The 23194-nt window shown below is 38.1% G+C and overlaps 2 protein-coding genes across 6 annotated transcripts in view; one reads left to right on the forward strand and one right to left on the reverse strand.

Moving 5' to 3' along the window:
- Positions 1-1523: 1523 nt before the first annotated feature.
- LOC132200889 (1-acylglycerol-3-phosphate O-acyltransferase Pnpla3-like) lies at positions 1524-11044 on the forward strand. Of its 4 annotated transcripts, none has more exons than XM_059626659.1 (12): positions 1524-1913; positions 6046-6158; positions 6279-6398; positions 6529-6717; positions 7433-7516; positions 7579-7758; positions 8299-8474; positions 8551-8691; positions 8960-9117; positions 9174-9261; positions 9319-9653; positions 10061-11044. In XM_059626659.1, exons 1-12 carry the CDS (start codon positions 1754-1756, stop codon positions 10249-10251), a joined length of 1935 nt encoding a protein of 644 aa, XP_059482642.1. In that variant the 5' UTR covers positions 1524-1753; the 3' UTR covers positions 10252-11044. The 4 variants fall into 4 exon arrangements, with proteins under 4 accessions (XP_059482642.1, XP_059482641.1, XP_059482645.1 ...); XM_059626658.1 differs by lacking the exon at positions 6529-6717 and adding an exon at positions 6890-7078; XM_059626661.1 differs by lacking the exons at positions 1524-1913; positions 6529-6717 and adding exons at positions 5926-5944; positions 6890-7078 and having other exon boundaries at positions 6026-6158.
- Positions 11045-14267: 3223 nt separating this feature from the next.
- LOC132200101 (protein jagged-1b) overlaps positions 14268-23194 on the reverse strand; it is a 51352-nt gene continuing 42425 nt past the window's right edge. For both annotated transcript variants that reach the window (XM_059625304.1, XM_059625303.1), the window contains exons 9-16: positions 21196-21408; positions 20768-21031; positions 19912-20058; positions 19601-19714; positions 18393-18620; positions 17159-17503; positions 16439-16938; positions 14268-15793 (exon numbers count right to left, since the gene is read on the reverse strand). In XM_059625304.1, the coding sequence (XP_059481287.1) occupies positions 15047-15793; positions 16439-16938; positions 17159-17503; positions 18393-18620; positions 19601-19714; positions 19912-20058; positions 20768-21031; positions 21196-21408 (2558 nt within the window). In that variant the 3' untranslated portion in view covers positions 14268-15046. The remainder of the gene's footprint in view (positions 15794-16438; positions 16939-17158; positions 17504-18392; positions 18621-19600; positions 19715-19911; positions 20059-20767; positions 21032-21195; positions 21409-23194) is intronic.

Consider the following 23194-nt stretch of genomic DNA (forward strand, 5'->3'; position numbering starts at 1 on the left):
TAGTGTGGTATTCTTATCATCACCCCGCCCTTGACTTTGAAGATCTTTTTTCTTTGTGGCAAAAACAGCCACTCCTAATTAAGTGCAGATAAAAGACGCCCTTGAACTTTCTAAAATTTGTGTGAATCGCAAATAATTTTATTTCCACACGCGTGCATCTTTTATGAACCATTGTCCGTTTCCGCAGGCCAGCCCCACACACATGTTGGATCCATGTGGGTCCGACTGAGACGCAGTAAATAGCCGAGCGTCAGCACTTTGTTGTTGATAACACCAGGCTTGTGGCGTTGGTGTGCATGTCATTATGGAAGAGAGGTCAGGGCACCGGGTTACAATTTGCAAAACGCCTGCTGGCGTCATTGCCTCTGCTCTCTCTCTGGGATCGAGTAAACGTGTTATCAAGGACGGTTTTTACAAGTGCGCGCTACTTTTTGTTTTTCCTTCAAATTAAAATAAAACGTGATGCCTCTTTCTTCGAGAGCTGCGTGGCCTTTTGCGAAGGTTAACACAAGACGTGCCCCCACGCACACCCCGAATATCTCAATTGTAATCTGTGCTCAATTTGGTGTGTTTTTCGCCTACACGTGTCCCATTCCTCTTTTTCTTATCAAAAAATATTAACGCGCTAATACTGGATAGGAAATCCACAGTTTGGAGGCTACCTGCGCAATATGCCATCGACTCAAGGTGAAATTTTAATATTGATGGTATTGATAGAGTCAAAGAACTTAATTTGCTCTAGAGTGAAAAGAGAGATGAGATCAACATGTTTATCGTTAGAGATTTCTTTCGCGCTTGATAACAAAACGTTTTGCAGCAACACTTACTATTTTATAATTATGTAATGTTTATTCTGCAAAGAAAAAGGCGCAAAAAACCTAGAAAGTAACTTGAAATTAAAAAAGAAAGAAATATATTAATTTAAGATTTCGTATAAACCAGGTTAAAACGTAATATGAAAAATTATTTAGTAATTAAAAAAGTAATTTATCATAGTTTCTATTGTTTTATTAAGGCATTTGAAAAAATTTATATAAAAAACTAATTTTAAATAAAATTATAAGTTTTAAATATATACACAATTTTTTTTTTCATTGTGAAAATAAATGGTCGCGGCGTCCGCGTCATCCGATAATAAAACTGATCAATTTTTCACTTATTGTTTAGTCTCTGGAGACAACCGTACTATGTATAATTATCTAGTCACTTTCCCTTCGCGCCGATTGCAATTGAAAAAAGCAACAAGCTATTCGGAAGAAAAAACACTTGTGAAGGTAGAGTCTTAAAAAATAATAAATGGAATTATTTAACCTAAGTAAATTCCCGTTTCACAAAATTCTAGAGTGCAATCGCCCTAGAGCGGTATGTCAGCCGACAGAGTTAATTATTAACATTGTCTATGAGAGCATTAAGAATAGAACAGTGTATGGTGCGGTGGCGTGTTTTCGTGCGTTGGCGCCCGCGGCGAGAGGTGGAGCTACGAACCACACCACTATCTCGAGCCAATTGCGTCGCGCTCGCGTCCCTAGTCGAGTGCGAAACGTCAGCTGGCTATGTTGTTGTCGAGTGCTGGTCACTCGATTACTTCATTATCAGCTTGATTGATATTCGGCGATCGGCCACCCGCACCCACAGTTTGGCTCCGTCCTCGGCAGTGCGCGGTTCGACTCCTGCAACACAACTCTCGATCCGCCCCGTCCAGTTGGAGCAAATTAAACCAAAAACAGTTGGAAGGAAGCAACGCGCACCAACAATGAATCTGTCGTTCGCTGGCTGCGGCTTCCTCGGCATCTACCACGTCGGGGTTGCAGCCTGTTTGAAGAAATATGCACCCCACCTGCTGCTCAACAAAATCTCCGGCGCCTCTGCTGGCGCCATCGCCGGTTGCTGCCTCCTCTGCGACGTGCCCCTTGGTAAGAATAATTAATAATAATTGTTCAATTCATGTTTTATTTAAATTCAGTTTGATTAAATTTTTGAAAATTATCAGTGCTAAATTACATAGGCGTAATTTCGAGGTCAATGAAGATGTTTAGAAAGAAATTGCATTTAAAAAAAACGCTGTTTAAATCGTCTCTTGATTTTTGGTATTAAAACATTTTATTAATTATTTATATTTTTTTACTTATTTTAATTTCACAAAATATTATATATTTGATTAAATACTTTAAATTATTTTATTATCTATTTCAATTTTACAAAATATTAATAAATTAAATATTTAAATTAATTGAATCTTTTTTATATATTTTATTTTATTATTGATATTAATTTCTTTAAATCAACGTTAAAATCATTAAGATTGTGACTGATTTGTCCTGGAACGTACAACTTTGACCTTCAAAGCTTTTGTTATCCAAGCTCAAGGTTGAAACTTGAGGCGAAATTCAAAGGAACTATCAAGTTAAAGAAAATTTCTGTGCGTCACAGGTGCATTATGAATGTTTTCCATTGGCGAAAACTGCACAGTAATCAAGCCTCTTGATGTAATACTAAAGGTTCTCTTTTGCGTGCATTTTGATTAGCAATCTTGTTATCTGAAAGAACAGAGTTTCATAACTGATGGACTTTCCAGTAAAATTGTCGCAACTTAAATATTGTAAAAACCTACAATTTAAAGCCGTTAACATAATAGCAAAATGACTAATAAAAAATTGGTAACTTTCTGAATATTTTATTATTTAATTTGAATATCTTTTAATAAACTGTAGTTCTTATTTGTATTTTTTTTTTAATAAATAGATTGCATTATTAAATTATTACGACCGCAAAATGACTTGTTAGCCAACCTATGGTTTTATAATTTTGTTACGTCCGAAGAATTTTGCTATTAAAAGATACTTTTATTTACGTCACAAAACCGTTTTCCAATAATTGCGCCAGTCTTGGTTGTAAAATTTCAAAATTGCACTTTCACCGACGCCGAAAACTGCGTCGTGCCTCTGCTCGTTCCTTCATTGATTCGTCCGTTCGAGACTATATCCCGCCCAAACAAGGAACTGCATTCGGAGGCGCGCGCTGCATTATTTGTTTAGCGATGAGAAAGAGTTAAGGCGCGATTGAGTTGCACCATGTAGGTCAAGGTTGCCCTTCCGCAGCAGCCGCAGACTCTCGTGACGCTCCAATCAGTTCCAGAGACACATATTTTTTTGGAAACAAAAACCTCCAGACGATTCTGTCTTGTGGTTTATTAAAATGACCACGTGATCCACCGACCACTTGTTCTTGCTAGTGATGATTATTCTCGTCCTTTTTTAGATTCAAAGAGTTATGCACATTGTAAAAAGTTGCGCTGATCTCGGCGAGTTCGTGGCTCTGCACTTTATTTCCTGACTCGGCTGCTTTGCACACTGGCAGAAATGCGTGCAGAAACTCTGAAGGATATCTAGTTATGCAACCAGCGAGCCACTCGGCAACAACTTCAACAAACTGGAGGCTATAATGCTGCACTAGCAATTTGATCTCCTCTAATTATAGCAGCTGCGCTTAAACGGTTTTAGTTCTTACAAAATTTAAAATAAATGTCAATTTTAATTAAAATGGTAAATTTTGAAATATTTTTTTTATCAAACATTTCAATCAAACCTCTGGTTTTGATGAAAATCGGTACAGATAATGTAAATTATCTAACTATTGTTTCTGATAATTCCCCACGCCCATCACATAAGAGTTTATTCCCTTTTCTTTGATAAAATAAACTGGGCCGGGTTATTGCGTGCTTTTTCTCGATCGCAACAATTATTAATAACGTTCTAGCGGTTCAAAGATCCTCATCTAATCTGCGCGGACTTTGTTTTCATGCCAGATTTCACACCTGAAACGGCGAAAGAATCGGCACGTGTTCTCCAACGCTGTCGGACGTTGTTTTTCTCAATGAAGCATGGATACGCTTTATCTCGCAGCCGAGACTTTATTTTTGACATCTCAGGTCAAGCTGATCAAATGTTTGTGGTGACTTAGAGACGGGCCCTCTTGGCAAACTGACAAATTCTCTCTCTCGGCACGTCCGCATGTTTGAAGAGCGATGCCTCTGCCGAGGCAAGCAATTAAGTGCTCGTTTTCAAATGCTGAGAGTTTAATCAAAATTTAAATATCCTACGTCACGCAGAGTCGGTCACATTCCAAGAACTGGACTTTCAGCTTTATGCAAACTGAAAATTGCAAAGCCAAACCATTCAACCAATGCTGATTTAAAACAAATTTAAATTAAAAGCGATGTTTTTTAAATCTATTTATCAAATATATATTAAAAATATAAAAAATACATTGATTTATCATTAATTTATGTTCTTACAGTAAACGATGATGAGTTATAATAAATATTTATTTATTTTGATTTTAAGCAATATTAAGAAATTATGCATATTGAAATAGCAATGAACTCTCTATTTAATATCCTTGAATAATTAAATACGTATAAATTCATTCGTCTGAATCATTTAAACCATACTATCTTTTAAATATCATATAATTTGAATATTTTTTTTAACATAATATCATATTTACCATATCAATATTTTAATTATTGTATTTTTTAGTATTTTTATATAGTAAAAACCTTTAATAATTTTTTTTTTTATAATATTTCATTTCAACTTCACATGTCAATAAGTTTTCTAAGCTATTGCAGTTTTTTTTTTTTTTATCAAAAAGAACATCTCAATGTCAAGACGCACAATTGATGATGACGAATCATTCATGGATAAATTTCTGCAAAATATTTACAATGCAATTGAATGACGCCAATGACAGACAGCAGCAGATTAAAAAAGTGCACCGTTATTTGCAACGGATTGTTTCCCGATCGCAAAGATGCGCTGTCGCTAATTGGCGCGCAGTAAATAGGGAAAAATCACGCCGGTCACGTTTTCCGAAGTAATCGCGTGTTTGCTGCAGTTACTGCGTATTTACATTTATTACATTTCAGCCAATAAGTAATAAATCCGAGAAAGAGATAGCGCGAGTTCGGAATGCTCTCTCGGCGCGTCTGAAAAATATAAAGTCAATTTTCTTGACCGCGGAAAGGCTCGGTGTCTGATCCACATCAAGAGTGCGATGAGCAATCGCTGCTTTTATTATGGTAAACATGACGCAGAAATCGCCCGTCGAGCGTATATTTTATTGCGCCAGATAAGAGGCTGCATGCGAGTGGATTAAATGCGTTTTTTGCTCGGCAGGGAGTTTACGAGAGAGACCAACCAGCTGGCTGAGGTCACTAATGGTCACTGCAGAGTAAAAATGACTCGAGTGACTCACGGGCTTATCAATTTCTCGCGAGATGTGTCAACGGTTCAATCACCTTTGCACCAATTTCGATTCCCTGAAACTCACAGAATTTTGGAGTTAAAGTTTTATATATTTTTGTACGTTGCAAGTTTTGTAAGACGTGTCAATGGAACCAGTTGTTGAATGGAACGTGCTAAAAAGGGGTTAGAGTTTCGCGGTTAATACAATTTGCGGCGCAGGTGAAAGTGCACGTGCCGGGCTGCATCAATAATATACAAAAGCATTCGAATCCTCACAAGTGCCCGCGTGACTTGCAGCGTATACGAGCCTTGGCTGTCGCTCAAAACACATCATTTCAGGGGCAGACTAAGCCAGACAAGTTGGCCAAGCGTCAAATTTTTTAGTTTAATTGAATATTTTTTATAAAAAAAACTGGCAATTTTGCAAATCTCTGCCAGAAATTTTAAGAAGAAAATAATTTAAATTTTATTAAATTTTTCTACTTATTAACCTGTATTATAGGTTATTGGATAATAGAAACAGGTTGTTGATTGGTATAAATCCATCATGGGACGCCACTGCTTTATTTGGCCAGCTCGGGCGCAATTCAAACAGATGATGCGTTCTTTTAAGGGCGCTGGCGGTCAAACACGTTTTCGTGTCGCGGAGTTGCTATGCACTTGTTGCGCGTAATGAGTAATGACATGTACATAGTAATGTACGTTTTTTAAGGAAGTCGTGACATTGGCCGTCTCTAATCTGCTATTTCTGTACGCCAGTTAATTTAATATTTAATGAGGTTTGTTTGTTTGTTTGCAGGCGAAATCACAAGTGACGTTTTGAGGGTCGTGTCTGAGGCCAGAGGTAAAACTTTGGGCCCCTTTAGCCCATCGTTCAACGTGCAGAACATTCTCCTCGAAGGGCTAGCAAAGGTATATAATTGAATTTTTTTTTCATTTGCACGGATTTTCAAAGAGATTTGACCGGTCACGAATCCGTCTCAAATGATTTAGTTGAGCACGAAGGTTAACTTTAATCATTTTTGATCGCAGGTTCTGCCTGACGATTGCCACGAAAGAGTCAGCGGCAAGCTGCACATTTCACTGACCAGAGTTTATGACGGCAAAAACGTGATCGTCTCCGAGTTCAACAGCAAGGAGGACCTTCTCCAGGTAATTAAAACTCAATTAAAAAAACCAATTAATTAAAAATCAAACTCCTGCAATTGAGACCACTTAAGAAGTCCAATCGATTTAAATTCTGTAACATAATAAAAGTACAAAAAGTATTTTCCGCGCCAAGGCGATTTTTGCCAGTTCCTTTATCCCCCTCTTTTCGGGGTTTCTGCCACCCCGGCTGCACGGTGTGCGCTACATGGACGGGGGACTGAGCAACAATTTGCCCACGCTGGACGAGCACACCATCACCGTCAGCCCGTTCTGCGGAGAAAGCGACATTTGCCCCCGAGACCCCTCCTACCAGTTGCTACACGTGAGCCTCCCTCCAACCTCAATCGACTTCTTATCTTTCCAACACGTCTCACCCCTTCGCATGCCCTCTATAAAAATACAAGACTCGTCTCTTTTTGCATGAATTAATGTGTCTGAACTATTTCTTCCTTCTCCTTTCTAACTCTCTTCTCGGTGTTTGTTGATTCTCTTAGGCCCTTCTCAGCTCGGCCTTCATTCCGATTTTTTCGGGGTGGGTTCCACCCCGTTTCCACGGTGTCCGTTACATTGACGGCTGCTACAGTGACAACCTGCCTATTCTCGATGAGAATACGGTCACTGTCAGTCCCTTCTGTGGCGAGAGTGACATTTGCCCTCGCGACGACTCTTACAATGTTCTCCAGGTATGCATGCGGCACTCATTTTTTTTTCAGCCTTTTATCAGATTGGTTTGTCAATCAGCCAAAAACACGTTACACGAGTTGTGAGCTCAAGACAAAGGGAGAAAATCCCCCGACTTGAGATCACTATCAGGCGCCTCGCCATTGTATTCAAGTCTGAAAATTTTAAGAATAATAGAAATATGATACATTAACAAAAAAACCACATAACAAGAGGGCGATTTAAATTGGTGCTGGCTGGTAACAGACTCATCTTCTTAAAAAAGAATAGCATGCAATTACTTTCCTTTGTTCTTTTTCTTATCGTTCGTTTGCACGCTCGTGATGGTGAAATTAATTTATCTCTGATCGCCACAGGTCAACCTGGCCAACACAAGCATTGAGCTGTCAAGGCAGAACATCTACAGGTTCGCCCGCATTCTCTTCCCTCCTAACCCCGAGGTAATAAATCTCTCCGGCTGTTGTTTTGCTCAGTAATTAAAACCAAACACATCTCGTTGCAGATTTTGTCCGACATGTGCAAGCAGGGCTTCGACGACGCTCTTCGCTTTTTGCACAGGAACAATCTTATCAACTGCACGCGTTGTCTAGCTGTCCAATCGACTTTTACTGTCTCCGAGGCGTTGGACGAGTCATGCTTTGATTACGATCCGCAGTGCAGAGAGTGTAAAATTCAGAGACAGGTAATTACGAAGTAATCAAATAGATTGACAATAACCTCGATATCTGGCATTGAAAATTTAAAAGAGATAATTATCAAATTTAACAAAATTTCAGTTTAATTTCAAGAGTGGGCAGTTAAGTTTAAATCAAGTCAAGCACAAAATGAACGGACCTTTTAACTTTTCTTATCACATGCTCACTTTCAATTATTTTTCATCAACAAAAGAAGCAAAAGCTTTGTTTTACTTGACCAGAGTCCACTGATACTTTATCTGCTTGGTAATACCTTTAAAAGTGTTAAAGTCCATTGCTCTTTTCTGGGGATGATGAAATTTTCCTTTTTCAAGGTACTTCATAAGGACAATCTTAAAAATTTAAGTGAGACCTTCAGTTAGTGATCACTATCTGTACTTTAATCTTTTTCTCGTTATTTTAAATTACTTGTTGCCTTATCGGAAAATTTTGAAAAAAGCGGTCATATGTTGTAACAATCGTAACAATTATTATATAACATGCATCTTTGAAATTAAACATTCTTTTAACAAAAAATAAAATTACAGGAATCTATGGTGGCAGATCTTCCGGAGACTGTGATGACAATCTTCCAAGAAGCAATTGATACTGCCAACAAGGGGCTGGTCAACTGGATCTTCAAACACAGAGGCATGAAACTGCTCTCTGTGCTGAGCCTTCCTTGTGTCCTTCCTGCAGACATTGTCTACGCCACGTTTACAAAGTGAGCAGAGTCAATATTTTTATCACGCTGTTAGTGCTAAGAAAAAACATAACTAAAACTGTAAATGCATGCACAGCCCTTTCGCAAATTCCAATCATGGGTGGATAATGAGCTTTTGCGCAGCTAACAATTTGGGGGATAGATTCACTAAAGTTAGCTGCTGGGGAGACCCTGAGGTCTTTGGACGGGGTCACTGCCACAAACACAAGAGGAGGAGGTGAGAAGACTGGGCTTGTGCCAAAGACATTCACTATTTTTTTAAACCTGTAATAGATAAGAAAGTATAAATGCATTGCCGGTTATAAAAATTAAGAATAAACCAAATTAATTAATGTTTTTTGTCCTCCGATTCAAATGAGCACAAGCTTTTGTCTTCTTGCTTTCTGTTTGATTGTCTCAAATCTGCAGGCTTTTTTTCGTTTTTTAATTATTGTGTCTTTGTTTTAAATTGAAAACATCACTCTAAATTACTGCTTCAATTTCAGGTTCCTGAGTAGCGCTCCCCACATTGGAAGCAACCTGAGACAACTAAGTCAATATTTAATGGAGAATTTGGCGACACTCATTAGCAGTGTGAACAACAAGAGAGAACAGCTGACAGCCAAAATCTCTTGCAACCTTGCCATCACTGAATACAGAGGGAGTAAGTGATTGCATTTTTATTAAAAGATTTGCTTATACATGAAATTTCTGCAACAGCCAAATATGACATTGAATCGAGTGCCGATGTTCCTGCACCAGTTCAAAACCAAATGAACTTCAACTTTACTCTCAATCTGGAGGAGCAGTAAGTTTAATTTTATGAATAATTAATTCCTGACTAAGCAAAGATTTTGCCTCACAGAGAGCTCCCCGTTGACCAACCCTCGGCTCTCAAGTTCCAAAACAAGATGCTCGGCCAAGCGTCGCGCCGCTCATCCAGCATTAGCATCATCAACAACCAATGTGAAACCAACGCAATTGCTGAGGACACTTTCGACCACATTTTACAAGTGACTGCCCACAACGATGCTCTGATGGCCTTTTACTACCTCGACGAAAACAACAAAGTCAAAGTCACCGAAATCTTTGACGTCACTGATGCTGACACAGCCGGTTTGCTGGACCCTGATGAGAGGAACACCAACCTGAACCTCGAGTATGACGACAGGGACTGGCTCAACAGCACCTCATGGGATGGTAAGTTGCATTACAAAAAAATTGGTGTTAGATAGGATTTAATGTGTTGATTTGTGAATTTTGTTCTCAATTTATTTTTTAACAAGACTGCGTATACTTGGTGCAGTCTAATCTCCACGTTTTTCCTATCTTTGACTGAAACAAAGAAGCAATGTAAATTAAAAAGTAAGTTTTGACACTTCTAGGATTGGAGTATTAAAACTTATGCAGTTTGGTATTTATTAAAAATTGCTATTAGAGTTAAAATTTATGTTGTCAGATGTTTGCATTTGATAATGTCTTAGATAAGCAGTAGAAATTTAGAAAATAGTAAAATCAGTTAATACAGATTTACAATTTCAATTACTTGCCATATTTATCGCTGTTTCGATTTTACGGCTCTAAATTGATCTTTCAAAAATTTCCAGAGCAATGCGAAGACGACCGGCTCAGTATTGCAGGCTCTGAGGATTCGTTGCTCAACTCAATTCTGGAAGACAACACAAACATCTTCTCCGACCCAGAGAGCGAGTGGCAGCAAAACTCTCCAAGCGGACAGGGCGAGAAATGTCCGGACTCTCGGCCAGAGTCGGACCAGCTCTCTGTCGCATCTCCTTGATGTGCATCAAGTGGAACCATAATTTATTTTGTAAATAATGGAAACTTGTTGCCAAGTCAACTAGAAAAAAGATAGGTTTAATGCAAAGTTCCTATAATGGAGTATTTTTACTGCTGAGCTGTGTTGAAGACAATCATGTTGCCTTTTACCAAAATGACACTATTTTCGTGGACCTTGTGGTCTGATGGATATTATAACTTAAGGATAGTCAACCAATCTTTCACGCTGCCAAGATTATAAAAAAAGGTGTGACTGCTTGAAAAACCAAAAAAATATAATGTTAAGTCTGTCACCTTGCAAGTTTGAAAATCTCCGTAGAGAACAAAAGCACAAATCTTGCATTCGTGATGCAAATATATTCTGTGGAAATATTTACTAGAGTTGAATGCAAGCTCAAATGTACTTTGAAATTGATCGGAAATGCTGAAAGTTTAAAAGCATAGAAATAGCAGTAATTTTATTGTTAAGCAAAGAGCGTGTTGATTGTCGAAGATGAAGATCTCAATGGCTATTTGTCGCGTAAATGGCATTTTACCAAGGCTACTTTAGCATCTGGCATCAACGGATGATATGTAAATCTATTTATAATCCATCTAGGAATTCAAACACTTGTGAAGCAAAAGAGTGAACGACAGAGAAAATGATCAAATTATCAGAGGCTGTAATACTTTGTATCACTTTTTATTCTATATTTCTGTGAGGTATACTTAAAAGTAAGGTGCTTAAATTAAAGAACTTTTGTACGCAAAATTTAATAAAAATGAAATATTAATAAATCAAAAATTATTCTGCCTATCATTAAATTTTATTTTTCAAATTCAGTGCTCCTACAATTTTTTCTTTTTTTGTATGTTTGAGCCAAAAAGTTAAAGAGATTTTGTGAGGTGATAATGAGTCCCACTGCAAGATTGTTAAAAGATATTCTGTAAGACAGATTTATTGCACACTTCCTGCTCTCTTTTCCAAAAAATTGTTTTCATTTTGTTGCCTTTATTTTATTATCCTAGGGTAGGGTACTCAACAATGAATAGAAAAAGATGCGCACGTCTTGAAAATACAAATATTATAAAGAAGGGTAAGCGTGAAAATATCTTTCTTGGAAGGGGAGGAATGTGTGGGAAAGACTGGCGAAAAGTGCGCACAGGTAAATAAAAATTGCCATCCACTGCAGGGACAATAATCCTTGCACGCACGCTTGACCATTGATTAGGCCTTCCACATATTCTTGAGTTGTAAAAACGTCGCCCGACTCATTCCGCCGCGTTTGATCTGCATTTTGAATGACAGGTGGAGGAGCCTGGGAAAGGAAGGCGAAATGTATAAAAATCCCCCCAAACCTTTATATACCTGTGGTCAGAAAATGAAAACATACGCTGCACTGCACGTTTGAACATGTCCAGAGCGCAGCAAAAGAAGAAATTTTATGCTAAAACGAAAGGTCCTGAGACCACTTCAAAAGAACCTCTTTCTATTTTTCCACCAGCGACAACAATGGAAAATGAAAAAGAAGCTGTCTGGTTCAACAAACCCCTGGGCTGTAAATCTGTGTGCATGAATTTGAAAGGACCCCCGTGGCGCGCCGCGGACCCTTGTAAGCAGGTAGAAGCTCCTGCTGCTCCAGTCGGCCACCAGAAATGTGCTCGATTTCTATTATTGTGGCCGCCGAACAGTGGAAACACCCTTGTAATAGCCACCAACGCGTTTAATTACATGCGCGCACCTTTGATTTCCTTGTTCGCCGCGCTGCTGGAAACGTCTAGGCTACCAAAATTAATTCTCTACACGATGAAACATGGAAGATGACTTAACATAAACACCGATTATTTAACCAGAATCAGTTTTTGTTTACTTCTTAACTTAATTCACATGATAATAAATATGGTTTAATAATGCTGATAAAATATTCGCGCTAATTAATGAATATTTTAGTACTATGAAATAAAATTATGACTGAAGAAGATATATGAAATTAAATTGTAGATGTAAGAAAGCGATAAAACGTCTTTAAGGCATCAATTAGAATTGCTTCATAATTAATGCTTAATTTATTCAATAAATAAATAACCTTCAAAAGATTTTTAAATATGTATATTAATAATCAACTATTCAACTACCAAACTTCATCTTCGATCAAAATTATCAAAACTTGAAAAATGAATACTTGTCAGATACTTGTACTTGTAGGAAACGTGATAGTGAACTTTTTAGCTATAAAATTAAATATTTTTAGTTTTAATTGTTTTTATAAATTTTTTGAGCATAAAATATTACAATCTGCTTCTCTGCACCATAAAATCAAAAACGTTGAAATTTTTAAAACTATCGATGTAAATTAAATAATTGATGGATCACAAATTTAAATTAAATAAAAAATTTAATGTACTTAAAATAATATATTATATTTTTACTCGAACAAATTGAAAATACAAGATAGAAAATCAAATTGGATGATAAGCAATAAACCATAGCAAAAAGGTGCCATATAAATGCAATTACACTGCAAAAGATGCACCTGGTCAAGCGGGAAGGCAGTAAAAAAATCGTGACCTCTATATCAATTCAATAATCATCTTTTACAGCCCCAATTTTCTCAAAATTATCAGCAAGGCCCCACGCAACTGATGCGCTCTCGACAGGTCTCTCAAACCGGTGTGCCGGTTGCGTTTGTTACACATTTAAACTGTTTTCCTCATTAATATTCTCGCGAGCGATTTTCGCATGCACGCCCAGGTGTGCCCGCGTGTTGAAAATGAAAACGGCCTTACAGAGAGATGATATTAGGCTCGTATTATGTACAAATACATAATAATTACGTGTGTCGGGTTGCGTGTCCATTGTAATTTTTAGAGAGCATCGGTTCTAAATAAAGCAAAGGCAAGATATAACCCGTCCGATTGCGCGATTGCACTCTCGCTCGCGAAAGGTCCACTCGAGTGGTCGTGAGAAAATGTTCTTTAAACGCGAGCAGCAGCCGGTTACCTCGCGTGGGTTTCCAGCATTGCTCTCGTAAAAATGCTCGTTTCGGTGCGAGTGTCATAATAATCCTGTTCCCCAAATTGCCACTTATGCTGATGCTCTCTCGCCACTGATGGAGCCAAAATATACATATATGAAATGTATAACAGAGTTAAGAGAGATGCTGGTCCATAAGCCTGCAGGCGAGGACAAAACGCTACTCGCCTTTTTCCGCTAATGCGGCCTGACGGTTTATGATATTGAGACGTTGATTCTGTAATTAGATGGCAAATTGAGTGATTAATTGGATATTAGATGTAATCTGACTTTGAAATCGTACGGAAACTTGACGAGATGAAAAAAATAATAATAAAGACAATCAAATGCTGAGCATTACAGCTTTTTATGCTGAGCTTTTATCCCTATAAGGTATTGTTTCAATCAAAGTGACGTGCTAACGTCCGAGAGTCTTAAAATAAACCATAAAATAGCTAATTATCTCCACGCCGCCAGCATTTATTATAAGATAAAATCCTTTTTTTCATAATTTTGTTTTATGGGTTGCAAAACTTTTTGCAAAGCCAATTATTTTCTGCTCTTTTTTTCCATGGTTCATTTATTATAATTATGATAAATTAATTAAAATTTTTCTCTCAGATTTAAATCTGGTTCTTTTTAGTCAGTAAAATTATAACAAAATATTAACTGAATTTACTATACTTACAATAAGTATGGTAAGAGAATAATTGAAAGTTTATAGTTTAATCAACCGGATGCAACGAGTGAGATAAAAGTAAATATTGCTTGATTATAAAACATTGTAACTTCAAATTCAAAATCAATATTTAAAAACTATTGATATCATTAAATATTTTTATTGATAAATGCTTTAAAAATGTAAAAAAGTAAATGTTCAAAACAATATTTTGTTATCATTCTGTTTACTTCAAAACTGCATGCATATTGCTTTTGCCAATACATTTTATCTCTACAACATGATTCATTGTTTTGATGATAATAACAATCTTGCTTTTCTTTATATTTTCAAAGATTGTGTTTTTATAATAAAAGTCATAGATTTTTCTACAGCTATTATCTTTAATGAACTCTCGACTTTATTACAAGAAATAAAATTAATTTCGTCATCTTTAAGTACAAATCTGTATACACAAATATATGAAAATCACTGCTCCAGCACTAGTAAAACATTATTGAATGTGTTTGGTTCTTGCGAACTTTGAATTTTTCAGACAGCACCTCACAAATGAAGCATTTTATGTAGTTATAGCATACTTTGAATCCCTTCTTTCTATACAAAAGCTCTCTCTCTCTCTCTCTTACAAACATCATCTCGCACATTTTCGCCGCACAATATAAATATAAAAGGCCACATTTTCAATATCTGGCGCAATATATAAAGATCCTGTTTCTCAAGTCACAACTTTTAAATATATTAATTAAAAAAATTTATACATCTCTCATTAAAAAAGCTCCAGTCCTTTCGAATTTGCGTCAATCAATTCGAATTTCATATATATATATTATTACATTTAATCGATTTCTTCTACAATATTATATAGAAAAAACAGGCACTGGACTAACTAAGGAACATGTCACAGTTTTAAAATAATATTAATAATCGTAATAATTCTCTGTCTGTTTTTCAATTTTTCATTTTAAATAAATTTAAAATTAACATTAGATGGCAATTTTCTTAAACGCTATCACACTTTTTGTTTAATAAATTCATCGATCTCGACGGAAGCACTTCCGTCTCACTGGAAAATAGAGCTGCTAAAACTAAATCAACAACAACAAGCGCCAGCTTTGTCTTTCTCTCTCACACAATAACAGTCAAAACGTCCTGCTGTTGGTGCGGCTGTCTGTCGGCGGGCGACTGCACGTTCCTCTGGATCGGCAGCACCCGCAGGTTGATGGGCTTGTTGAAGTCTTTGTGCGCCATCATGTTCACCGGCGACTTGTTTTTGCTCACGTCGGGGTTCTGCGGTTTGAACAGCTGGTTCGATATCCGCGCGCTCGACGCCTTCACAAAGTTGAGATTGTTCGACACGTTGGGGTCGATGGCCTCGGCGCCGTCGTCCCCGCACACCACACCCCCTCCCACCCCTTCGGCCAGGTCGCCGCCGCAGCCGGCGCTGCACGAGGCACTGAAACGGTCGCGGTCGCCGATCGGCGAAGGGTCAATGATGGACACAATGGCGCACCGGTGCAGATTCTCCTCGTAGGTGACGTTGTTGGACTTTTCCAGGTCTGTCCGCAGGTCGATGTGCTCCGGAGGCCCCGCGTCTAAATTGGGCGCCACGCGGACCCGGCACTGCCACAGGAGGACCAGCACGATTAGCACCACAATGGCCACGATGAGCAGGCCGAGCAGCGCGATCAGCCAGTCCGTGGTGGCCGAACCGTCCGGGGCGCTCGTGTGCACCACCGTCTCCACTTTGACCTCGAGCATGGCCTCCGAGAGGCTGGAGGCGTTGGTCAGTTTGTAGCGGATCGACTCGCTTAGCAGTTTGATGCCCTCGGTCACTGCCAGCACTTCGGACGAAAGGTCAGACGGGTTGGCCGACTATGGACAAAGGGTTCAAAAGATTTTTATAGTAAATTTTTAAGTATTTAAAAAAAATTAAAATAATTTTGTTGGATTATAAATTTTTTCTTATTTAAAAGTCATTTTTCTTTTCTTTTACAAAACACTAATTGGTTTTTGGATAATTTCAAAAACTAAAGTAATGACTAATGGCTATCAATTTACCTGCAAAATGTAAAAATTTGTCTTGTTCGAGTTTTTGTGCTTTTCATGCTATTTTATGTCAACAAATTTGAATGAAATTGATTTTTCCAAAATTTCAAACCATTAGCTGTAATCATTAATTGGATCTCAACTGGATCTCAAACATTTTTTTTTTATGACGTGACAAAATTAAAGATATGAAGTGAAACAAAGTAAAGTAAAATTAATGAATCAGAAGAAAGGAATAAATTAAGTTGCTATTATAACCGCTATACTGCAAGAAAAATGAATACACGAGTGGAAAAAGTCCAAAAATAAATGTTTTCATTTATTACGCTAAGCTGGTTGCATACATTTTTTTATGGAAATTTTACACTATATAAAGGAAAATTTCATTTGGTCATTTAATTTTTGGCAAACCAGACAGACCTAATTTTTATTATTAAAAATCTGAAAAAAGAAACCAAACGTTTCACTCACCATTGTGACCTCAATGATGTTGTTGAACCCGGTCTTCATTTCGCACACAATGACCAGCAGGTTGGTGTCGCCATTGATGGTCTGGTAGGTGGATGCGATCTTCCTCAGTTGCCCGCAGATGCCCTCGACAGAGGTGCCCGGCTTCAGTTTGCTCCGGTCCAGCAAGAGGCTGAGGCGGGCGCACCGCGAACTGAGCACCGCCTGGTTTGGCCAGCAGTCAGGCGAGGGCGGTCGGTCCTGCAGGGCGTACGAAATGGGTCTGCACACGCCCCACGGTTCACACTCGGAGGCCAAACAGTTCTCAGGAGGCGCGTTGACGCACTTCTGAGGCCCGGTGCACGCGTGTTGCGGCTCGCGGCAGTTTCGAGGGCCGCACCACACGTTGGTGCAACTCACGCGGCCGTTCAGACACGTGCATGTGTTGCAGTCTTCGGTCCACGAAACGTTGGGTTTGATGAAGTGGCCGCGCCAAGAGCAGTCCAATTCGTAAATGACATCGCCTAAAAGAGGGAAATAAAAATGTTGAATTTTTCGAGAAAAAAAGTGGTATAAATACATTAAAAAAACTCGATTTTTTAACAATGATTATTTTTATTGAAATTTAACATTAAAAAAAATGTAAATTAGAGAAGCAAAATAAATTAAATTCACAAGTTCTAATAAATTAAATGTTCAAAAAAAAATTGAATCAGATAGAAAATAATTGAGCTTTTGCCCTACCTTTTTCACAAAGTGGTCCATGGCGTCCAGGCGGACAATCGCACTTGAACGTGCCAATGCCGTCGAAGCAGGTGCCGCCGTGTTTGCAAGGGCTGGAGGCGCAGTCGTCGATGTTGATTCTGCAGTCGGGCCCTGTGAAACCGTTGGCGCACTCGCAACGGTACCAGTTGACGCCGTCCACGCACTGGCCGCCGTTGTGACACGGCATCGGATTGCAATCGTCCGAGTTCTTTTCGCAAGTTCGCCCCTCAAAACCGTCTTTGCAGATGCAGTAGAAGCCAAGACCGTCCGAGACGCACGTGGCGCCGTTTTTGCATGGATTTGACTGGCATGCTTGCGATTTGGCTGCAAAACAAATGGGAAAATATTTTTTTAAATTATAGTATAACTGAGAGTGGTAAAAGATCTGATTAATTGCGGTTCATGACATAGCCCAACGTATTATATAACAGGGAAAAAAATTTTTCGTCTTACATTTTGAAGCTCTTCTTTATATTTCTTTCAGTTTCTTCTGAATCGTGTTTTGTTTTCTTTTAACTCAAATAGTTGATTTTTTTATAAGAAATAATTGATTACAATTTTCAGCCTACTATGAATCTCTATCAATGAGATGCATGAGATATGATTCCATAATTTGAAATGAAAGTTTCTGTACATCAGAGAATTATATAGTCTTATAAATATTTTTTGCTTCTAAACTATGAAAGTATTATAGTTAAAATATAAAATAAGTTTAAATAAGTTTTATAATAAAAATAAAATTAAATAGCTAGAACATATTTATTACATTATAATTTAAAGCTTAAATAAAATTATGCTTTAAAAATAATTTTTACAATTATATGATTCTATGTTGGTTAAAAAAGTTAAATTTTGCAATTTTACAGATAAAAATTTAATCATTTCCAATTTAACCTTAGTTTTTACATTCAAAGTTCTTTTTAATCTTCAGTCAACAGAGAAACGAGAAATCCTCAGGAATATAATGAAATCCATAATTTTGAATGATAATTGTTGCTCATGAAGTCATGAGTTATGTGTTAAATTTTGATTTGTTTCGCTTTGATTGAAACTTGGAAAGTATAAATTATAAATTTAATATCAAAAATAAAAATCAAAAATATTAAAAATAAAAATGTTACATTGATAAAAATGATTAAAATGAATAAATTTTTTGTAATTTTTTTTATGAATTAAGAATAAACATCTAATAATTATATTTTAATTTTCTTACCTATGTGGCAGACGCTGCCCTCGAAGCCGGGCGGGCAACGGCATTGGAAGGAGTTGCCCAGGTCCTTGCAGGTGCCGCCGTTGAGACACGTGTTCTGGTCGCAGTGGCTGTCCCTCAGGCTGCATCTCTTGCCCTTCCAGCCGTTGCGGCAGGTGCAGATGAAGTCGGCGTCGGCGTCCTGGCAGAAGCCGTCGTTCTCACACGGATTCGAGTCGCACTCGTTGCGATCTGCGTGGAAATGAACAAAGAAGCACACATGATGAGAAAACCCCAAAGCTCACCGCACATCATGACGCCTTGCGGTCGGTGTAGATTTTGCGGTCACCGAGAGCATTTTGTGTTTCGGCTCGAGTTTCAGCCAAGGTGTAAATTCATTAAATTACAAAAATCCAAGACGACGAGGCTCGATTGATTTGGACGAACACGTTTCGCCCAAAATCTCGGCGATTCCGCCTCGAATTTCAATAAAGACCGAGCGTCCGCCTGATTGCCCTGGCACGGCAGCTCAGGGGGAAATCTTAGAAAAACGTACAGGTGAGACACTCGATACCCCCTCGTATAGATTGTTAGTAGATTGAATTGATAAAGACCAAAAGACCATCAAAGGGTATCACCCACCGTACTTTGTGCAATCATTCCGTTCGTCTTGTCGGCCGCCTTGGCCGCGCGATTAAAAAAAAAATGAAAGCAAAGCATTTTTTCGCCCCCTTCGTGGAGCGTTGCAGACATGCGAGATAAAAATCACGTGGGAAAATCTGCGCCGGTAGATCCCTAAAAAGTGCGGAAATTTGCACACCGAATTTTGCACATTCAAGCGGAAAAGACTTTGTGAAAAATAAGACAAACAAGGATAAAAATGCAGCCGCCTCCCCTCCTGCTGCTCTCAACGCCAAGTTAATGAGCTTCATAATGATCAAATGTGTACCCGAGACCGCCCGCGTGTCTAAATAACCCTGTCTGCGAGGATTGTTTCAAGGCTACTTTTCTCAAGAAATATAAAAGTAAATGAAAAAAAAAAATTAAAAGAGCTAACTTTCAGCTAAGAAGAAATAAAGCATTCACTGTTTATTTTTTTGTGATGTTTAAGAAATTTACTGCCCATTTATAAAAAATGGCTGAAAATACTTTGGAATTTAATCATAATTTGTAATATTAAGCTAGCGTCGATATCTACGTAGCTGATTAAGTAAATAGAAAAGTCAACTTACCAATTTGGCAAAACTGGCCTTCCCAACCGTCTCGGCAGTAGCACTGGAACGAGTTGACTTTGTCCACGCAAGTACCGCCGTTCTTGCACACGTTGTCCGCGCAGTCGTTGATGTCTGCACAGACATAGAGAATTCGGCACTCGTTAGAAAGAAAATACGAGCGAAGAGATAAAATGGCACGGGAGGAAAAAAATGCGCGCGCGGCTTTAACTAACTAACTAGCCAGAGATGAGATGGGCCGATAGGTGATTTAGGAGCGAGCGAGAGAGAAGGAAACGTCGGCCAGAAATAAATCAGGGCTCTATACTCACTCTCGTGGCAAAACTGGCCGGTGTAGCCAGGGTCACATTGACACCAATAGTTGCCTCCGGGTTGGGCCACGCACGTGCCATGTTGGCCGCAAATGCCTGTGGCGCTGCCGTTGGACAACAAAGATTGCGCCGAGCAACTGTCCACGTCTGAAGCAAAAATGTTTCTTATTTAATCGAAAAATTCTTTTTAATGTTAATCTCAAATCATTTGGTATCTATTTATTTCCTGAGTTCACTTAGGTTGATATTATAAATGTGTGGGTTTTTTTTAGAAGTAACTTTAAAAATTTTTAACCTAGAAATATAACTTCGAGTACAAAATTCAAAAGGTGAGACAAATTTCTTTTACGTAAATGATAAAAACAATACTAAAACAATTTAAATTTAAAATTGAGCTACATGAAATGCATTGATAAATAAATATAATTTTTTGGACAGTTTATAATTATCAAAAATATAAACCAATTGTATTGAACAGTGCTGATGGGTGTTTAGATAAATATTTGCTGATAACCTACTTGCGAAATTTTTTAATGTAAATTAATTTAATTAATTGAAACATCTGAGAAGATTACTATTTTCCACATATAATTTTTATAATGATAGCTTTCCAACTATAGGACAGGGCAATTATTATATAATTGTAGACAAAATTTATTTCATATAATACAAACGCAAAACTATAAACATTATTATTTTACACAAAATCCCTTTAATGACAAAAATAAAATAAAAATTATAAAAATAAAAATTTATAAGCAAATTGTGAAATATAATTGTTAAAAATTTAATATTAAATTAATTAAATTTTCATAGCATTATTAATAAATTACTAATAAATTTTAAGTGCACTTACAATTGCTGACAGGGCTGCTGCAGTTCTTGCCCTCCCAGCCTTGTGGGCAGTGACAAAAGTAACCCTCCTCCTGCGCGTTGACCAGACAGGGTGCGTCGTTTTTGCAAGGGTTGGGATTGCAGTGGTCGTGGTCCACCTCGCACGTCTTGCCCACAAAACCCACGGGACAAATGCAACGGAAAGAATCAATTCCGTCGTTGCACTCGCCTCCGTTCTTGCAGGGGTTGCTTTCACACTCGTTAATGTTGACGTCGCATTCCTTGCCTGCGCACCGGACAAAAAAAAAAAAAAAAAATTAGGCACGTGAGTGAAATACGAAAAAAAAAATGTGGAAAATCATTTTTTATAATTGTGAGGAATTTCCGGCGACCTATCCGATTTAAATAAATAAAAAAAAGGAAGGACACGTTTTTGTGTGAAAGACTGACCTGTGAATCCGGGCAGGCAGGCACAATGGAAGTTGTTAACCAAGTCGATGCATGTGGCCCCGTTCTGGCATTGTCCAACGCAGTCATTAATATTGTGGTCACAATGTCGGCCGGTCCACCCCTCGAGACACTGGCATTTGTAGCTACCTGGGAGGTTGTGGCATGACGCTGCATTTATGCACGGCGACTTGGACGCTTTGCACTCGTCCACGTCTGAAATTTGAATTATTTTTTTATTATTTATTTTTCCTTAACAAGCGGTGCGTTAATGTCTATTTGAGTGCCGCGTGCATAGGCGAGTGTTCATTTTTTTCTGTCGAGTTTGTTCAGGTGAAAAATAGATTTCGCCAACAAAGTGTCGTTTTGTGATGGTAATCATCGCTCGGGAAGATTTTGGGGCTCGCAAAGGAGCACCAAAAAAGAGACGTGCGCACTTATTTGTGCTATAGGATTATTAATGATGTGTACTTTCCGGAAACCGTTCTTTCTCTCCTTTACTGTTTTTTTTCAAGTGTTTGCCAGCAGAGATTTCTTTTCTAGGAAAAGCTAGGCAAGGAGTAAAATCTTAAAATCAAAGAAAGGTGAAAATGAGTGGGTTGAGAATAACAAAATTCTAAACCTTTTTTATAATAATTTATTATTTAGTTTGAATAAATTATATCAGTGTCTTGAAATGAAATAAATAGATAGCTTGAATCAAGAATTCCTTTTTGAAGATCTCTGTAGCTAAAATCAGAAAGTCAGTTGATTTCCTAAAACGTCCATTGGAGTCTCTCAATGGCTTGGCAACGATGCGAAATCATTTAAAAAATAGCGAACACACCCTCGCAAGAGATGGAAGAGAAAAGGCGCATATCCATCACGTGCTGGCGCATTAAAATAATGCTGATTGCGCCAGGCTAATTACATATTTACGCGTCGGAGGTTCGCAAATTGCAGCCGAACGATAATAATTCTGGGCTTGGGCGAACCGCGCGCTTCAATCTGCGTCAAGCGATGGGTTCTGCGCTGGGGAAATCGCGAGCATTAATCAAAGCGGAGGCAGAGGATGTTGCATGTGCTGATGTTCAAGTTCGGTTTATCAAATCGAGAGCGTCGGAGAACTTTCCTCGTACATTCACAGATTTCAGCCTGACGAGGAAAAGGAAAGAGCGATTCGGGAAATGAAGTTTGCTTTTGATTGATCAAAATTATTGCGCAATCAATTATAAAAAAGCGTTGGAAACCCCGCAGATGTTGAAGCAGTATTTTTATGTGCCTTTTTTCTTTTCGCAAGTTATGCAGTGATCTAATAAAAAACCTTTTTGCTTTCACAGTCGGTCTATAAATTACGCGCAGGCAGCGGGGCACGACCTCCTGACTTGTGGGCCACAGATGCTAAATTGAGCTGAGAAATTGCAAAGGATAACTTTTTGTTCGAAAGGTGCGCTGTTGACCTAAGAATTATTTTTTAACAACCGTTAACAACGCAAAAACACATTTTATATAATAAGAATTAAAGTTGAACTTTTTACGTTTATTATATTAATTAAAAAATAAATTAAATAAATGTAACAAAATTATTTAAAAGTTTAAAAACATCATAAAAAATCAAGGCAATAAAATTTTAAAAATTTAACAGCCCCTCTGCAGTTTTTATACCAGGGAGGCTTTTTTTATAATCAGAGAATAAAAGATTTTATACCGCGGCTGAAGAGGCCTTGCGGGAGGGGCTGAACTTTTGAGGAAAAATTTATAAGCACCGTGTGTGTTAAATTACCAGCAGACCTAATTAAATCTCCTAAATGGCGTGTTTTCCGAAGGTGCTGCAGCAGTCCGGCGCGGTTGATGCTGATAATTGCTTTTCCTGGCCGCCGAAATGGGTTGCGAGAGAGGCTTTGTTTGGGGGCTTCTCTCTCTAAATCACGCTCCTGATTGCAGCCTCTTGCGCGTCTTATTATTATGTTAAACGCTCACTACCGCCCACTCTTAATTGCATAAAGCCTTTTTCATATATTTG

The sequence above is a fragment of the Neocloeon triangulifer genome, unplaced genomic scaffold (assembly GCF_031216515.1).
Source record: "Neocloeon triangulifer isolate White Clay Creek 2 clone unplaced genomic scaffold, ASM3121651v1 ptg000014l, whole genome shotgun sequence".
Lineage (NCBI taxonomy): Eukaryota > Metazoa > Arthropoda > Insecta > Ephemeroptera > Baetidae > Neocloeon > Neocloeon triangulifer.

What these genes read in the sequence shown, in the direction of transcription:
- LOC132200889 (XM_059626659.1), top strand. Translation starts at nt 1,754, where the DNA reads ATGAATCTGTCGTTCGCTGGCTGCGGCTTCCTCGGCATCTACCACGTC. An exon ending in GCAAGGAGGACCTTCTCCAG is followed by an intron (nt 6,399 to 6,528) that starts GTAATTAAAACT and finishes TTCCGCGCCAAG; the next exon opens with GCGATTTTTGCCAGTTCCTT. An exon ending in CATCACTGAATACAGAGGGA is followed by an intron (nt 9,118 to 9,173) that starts GTAAGTGATTGC and finishes TTTCTGCAACAG; the next exon opens with CCAAATATGACATTGAATCG.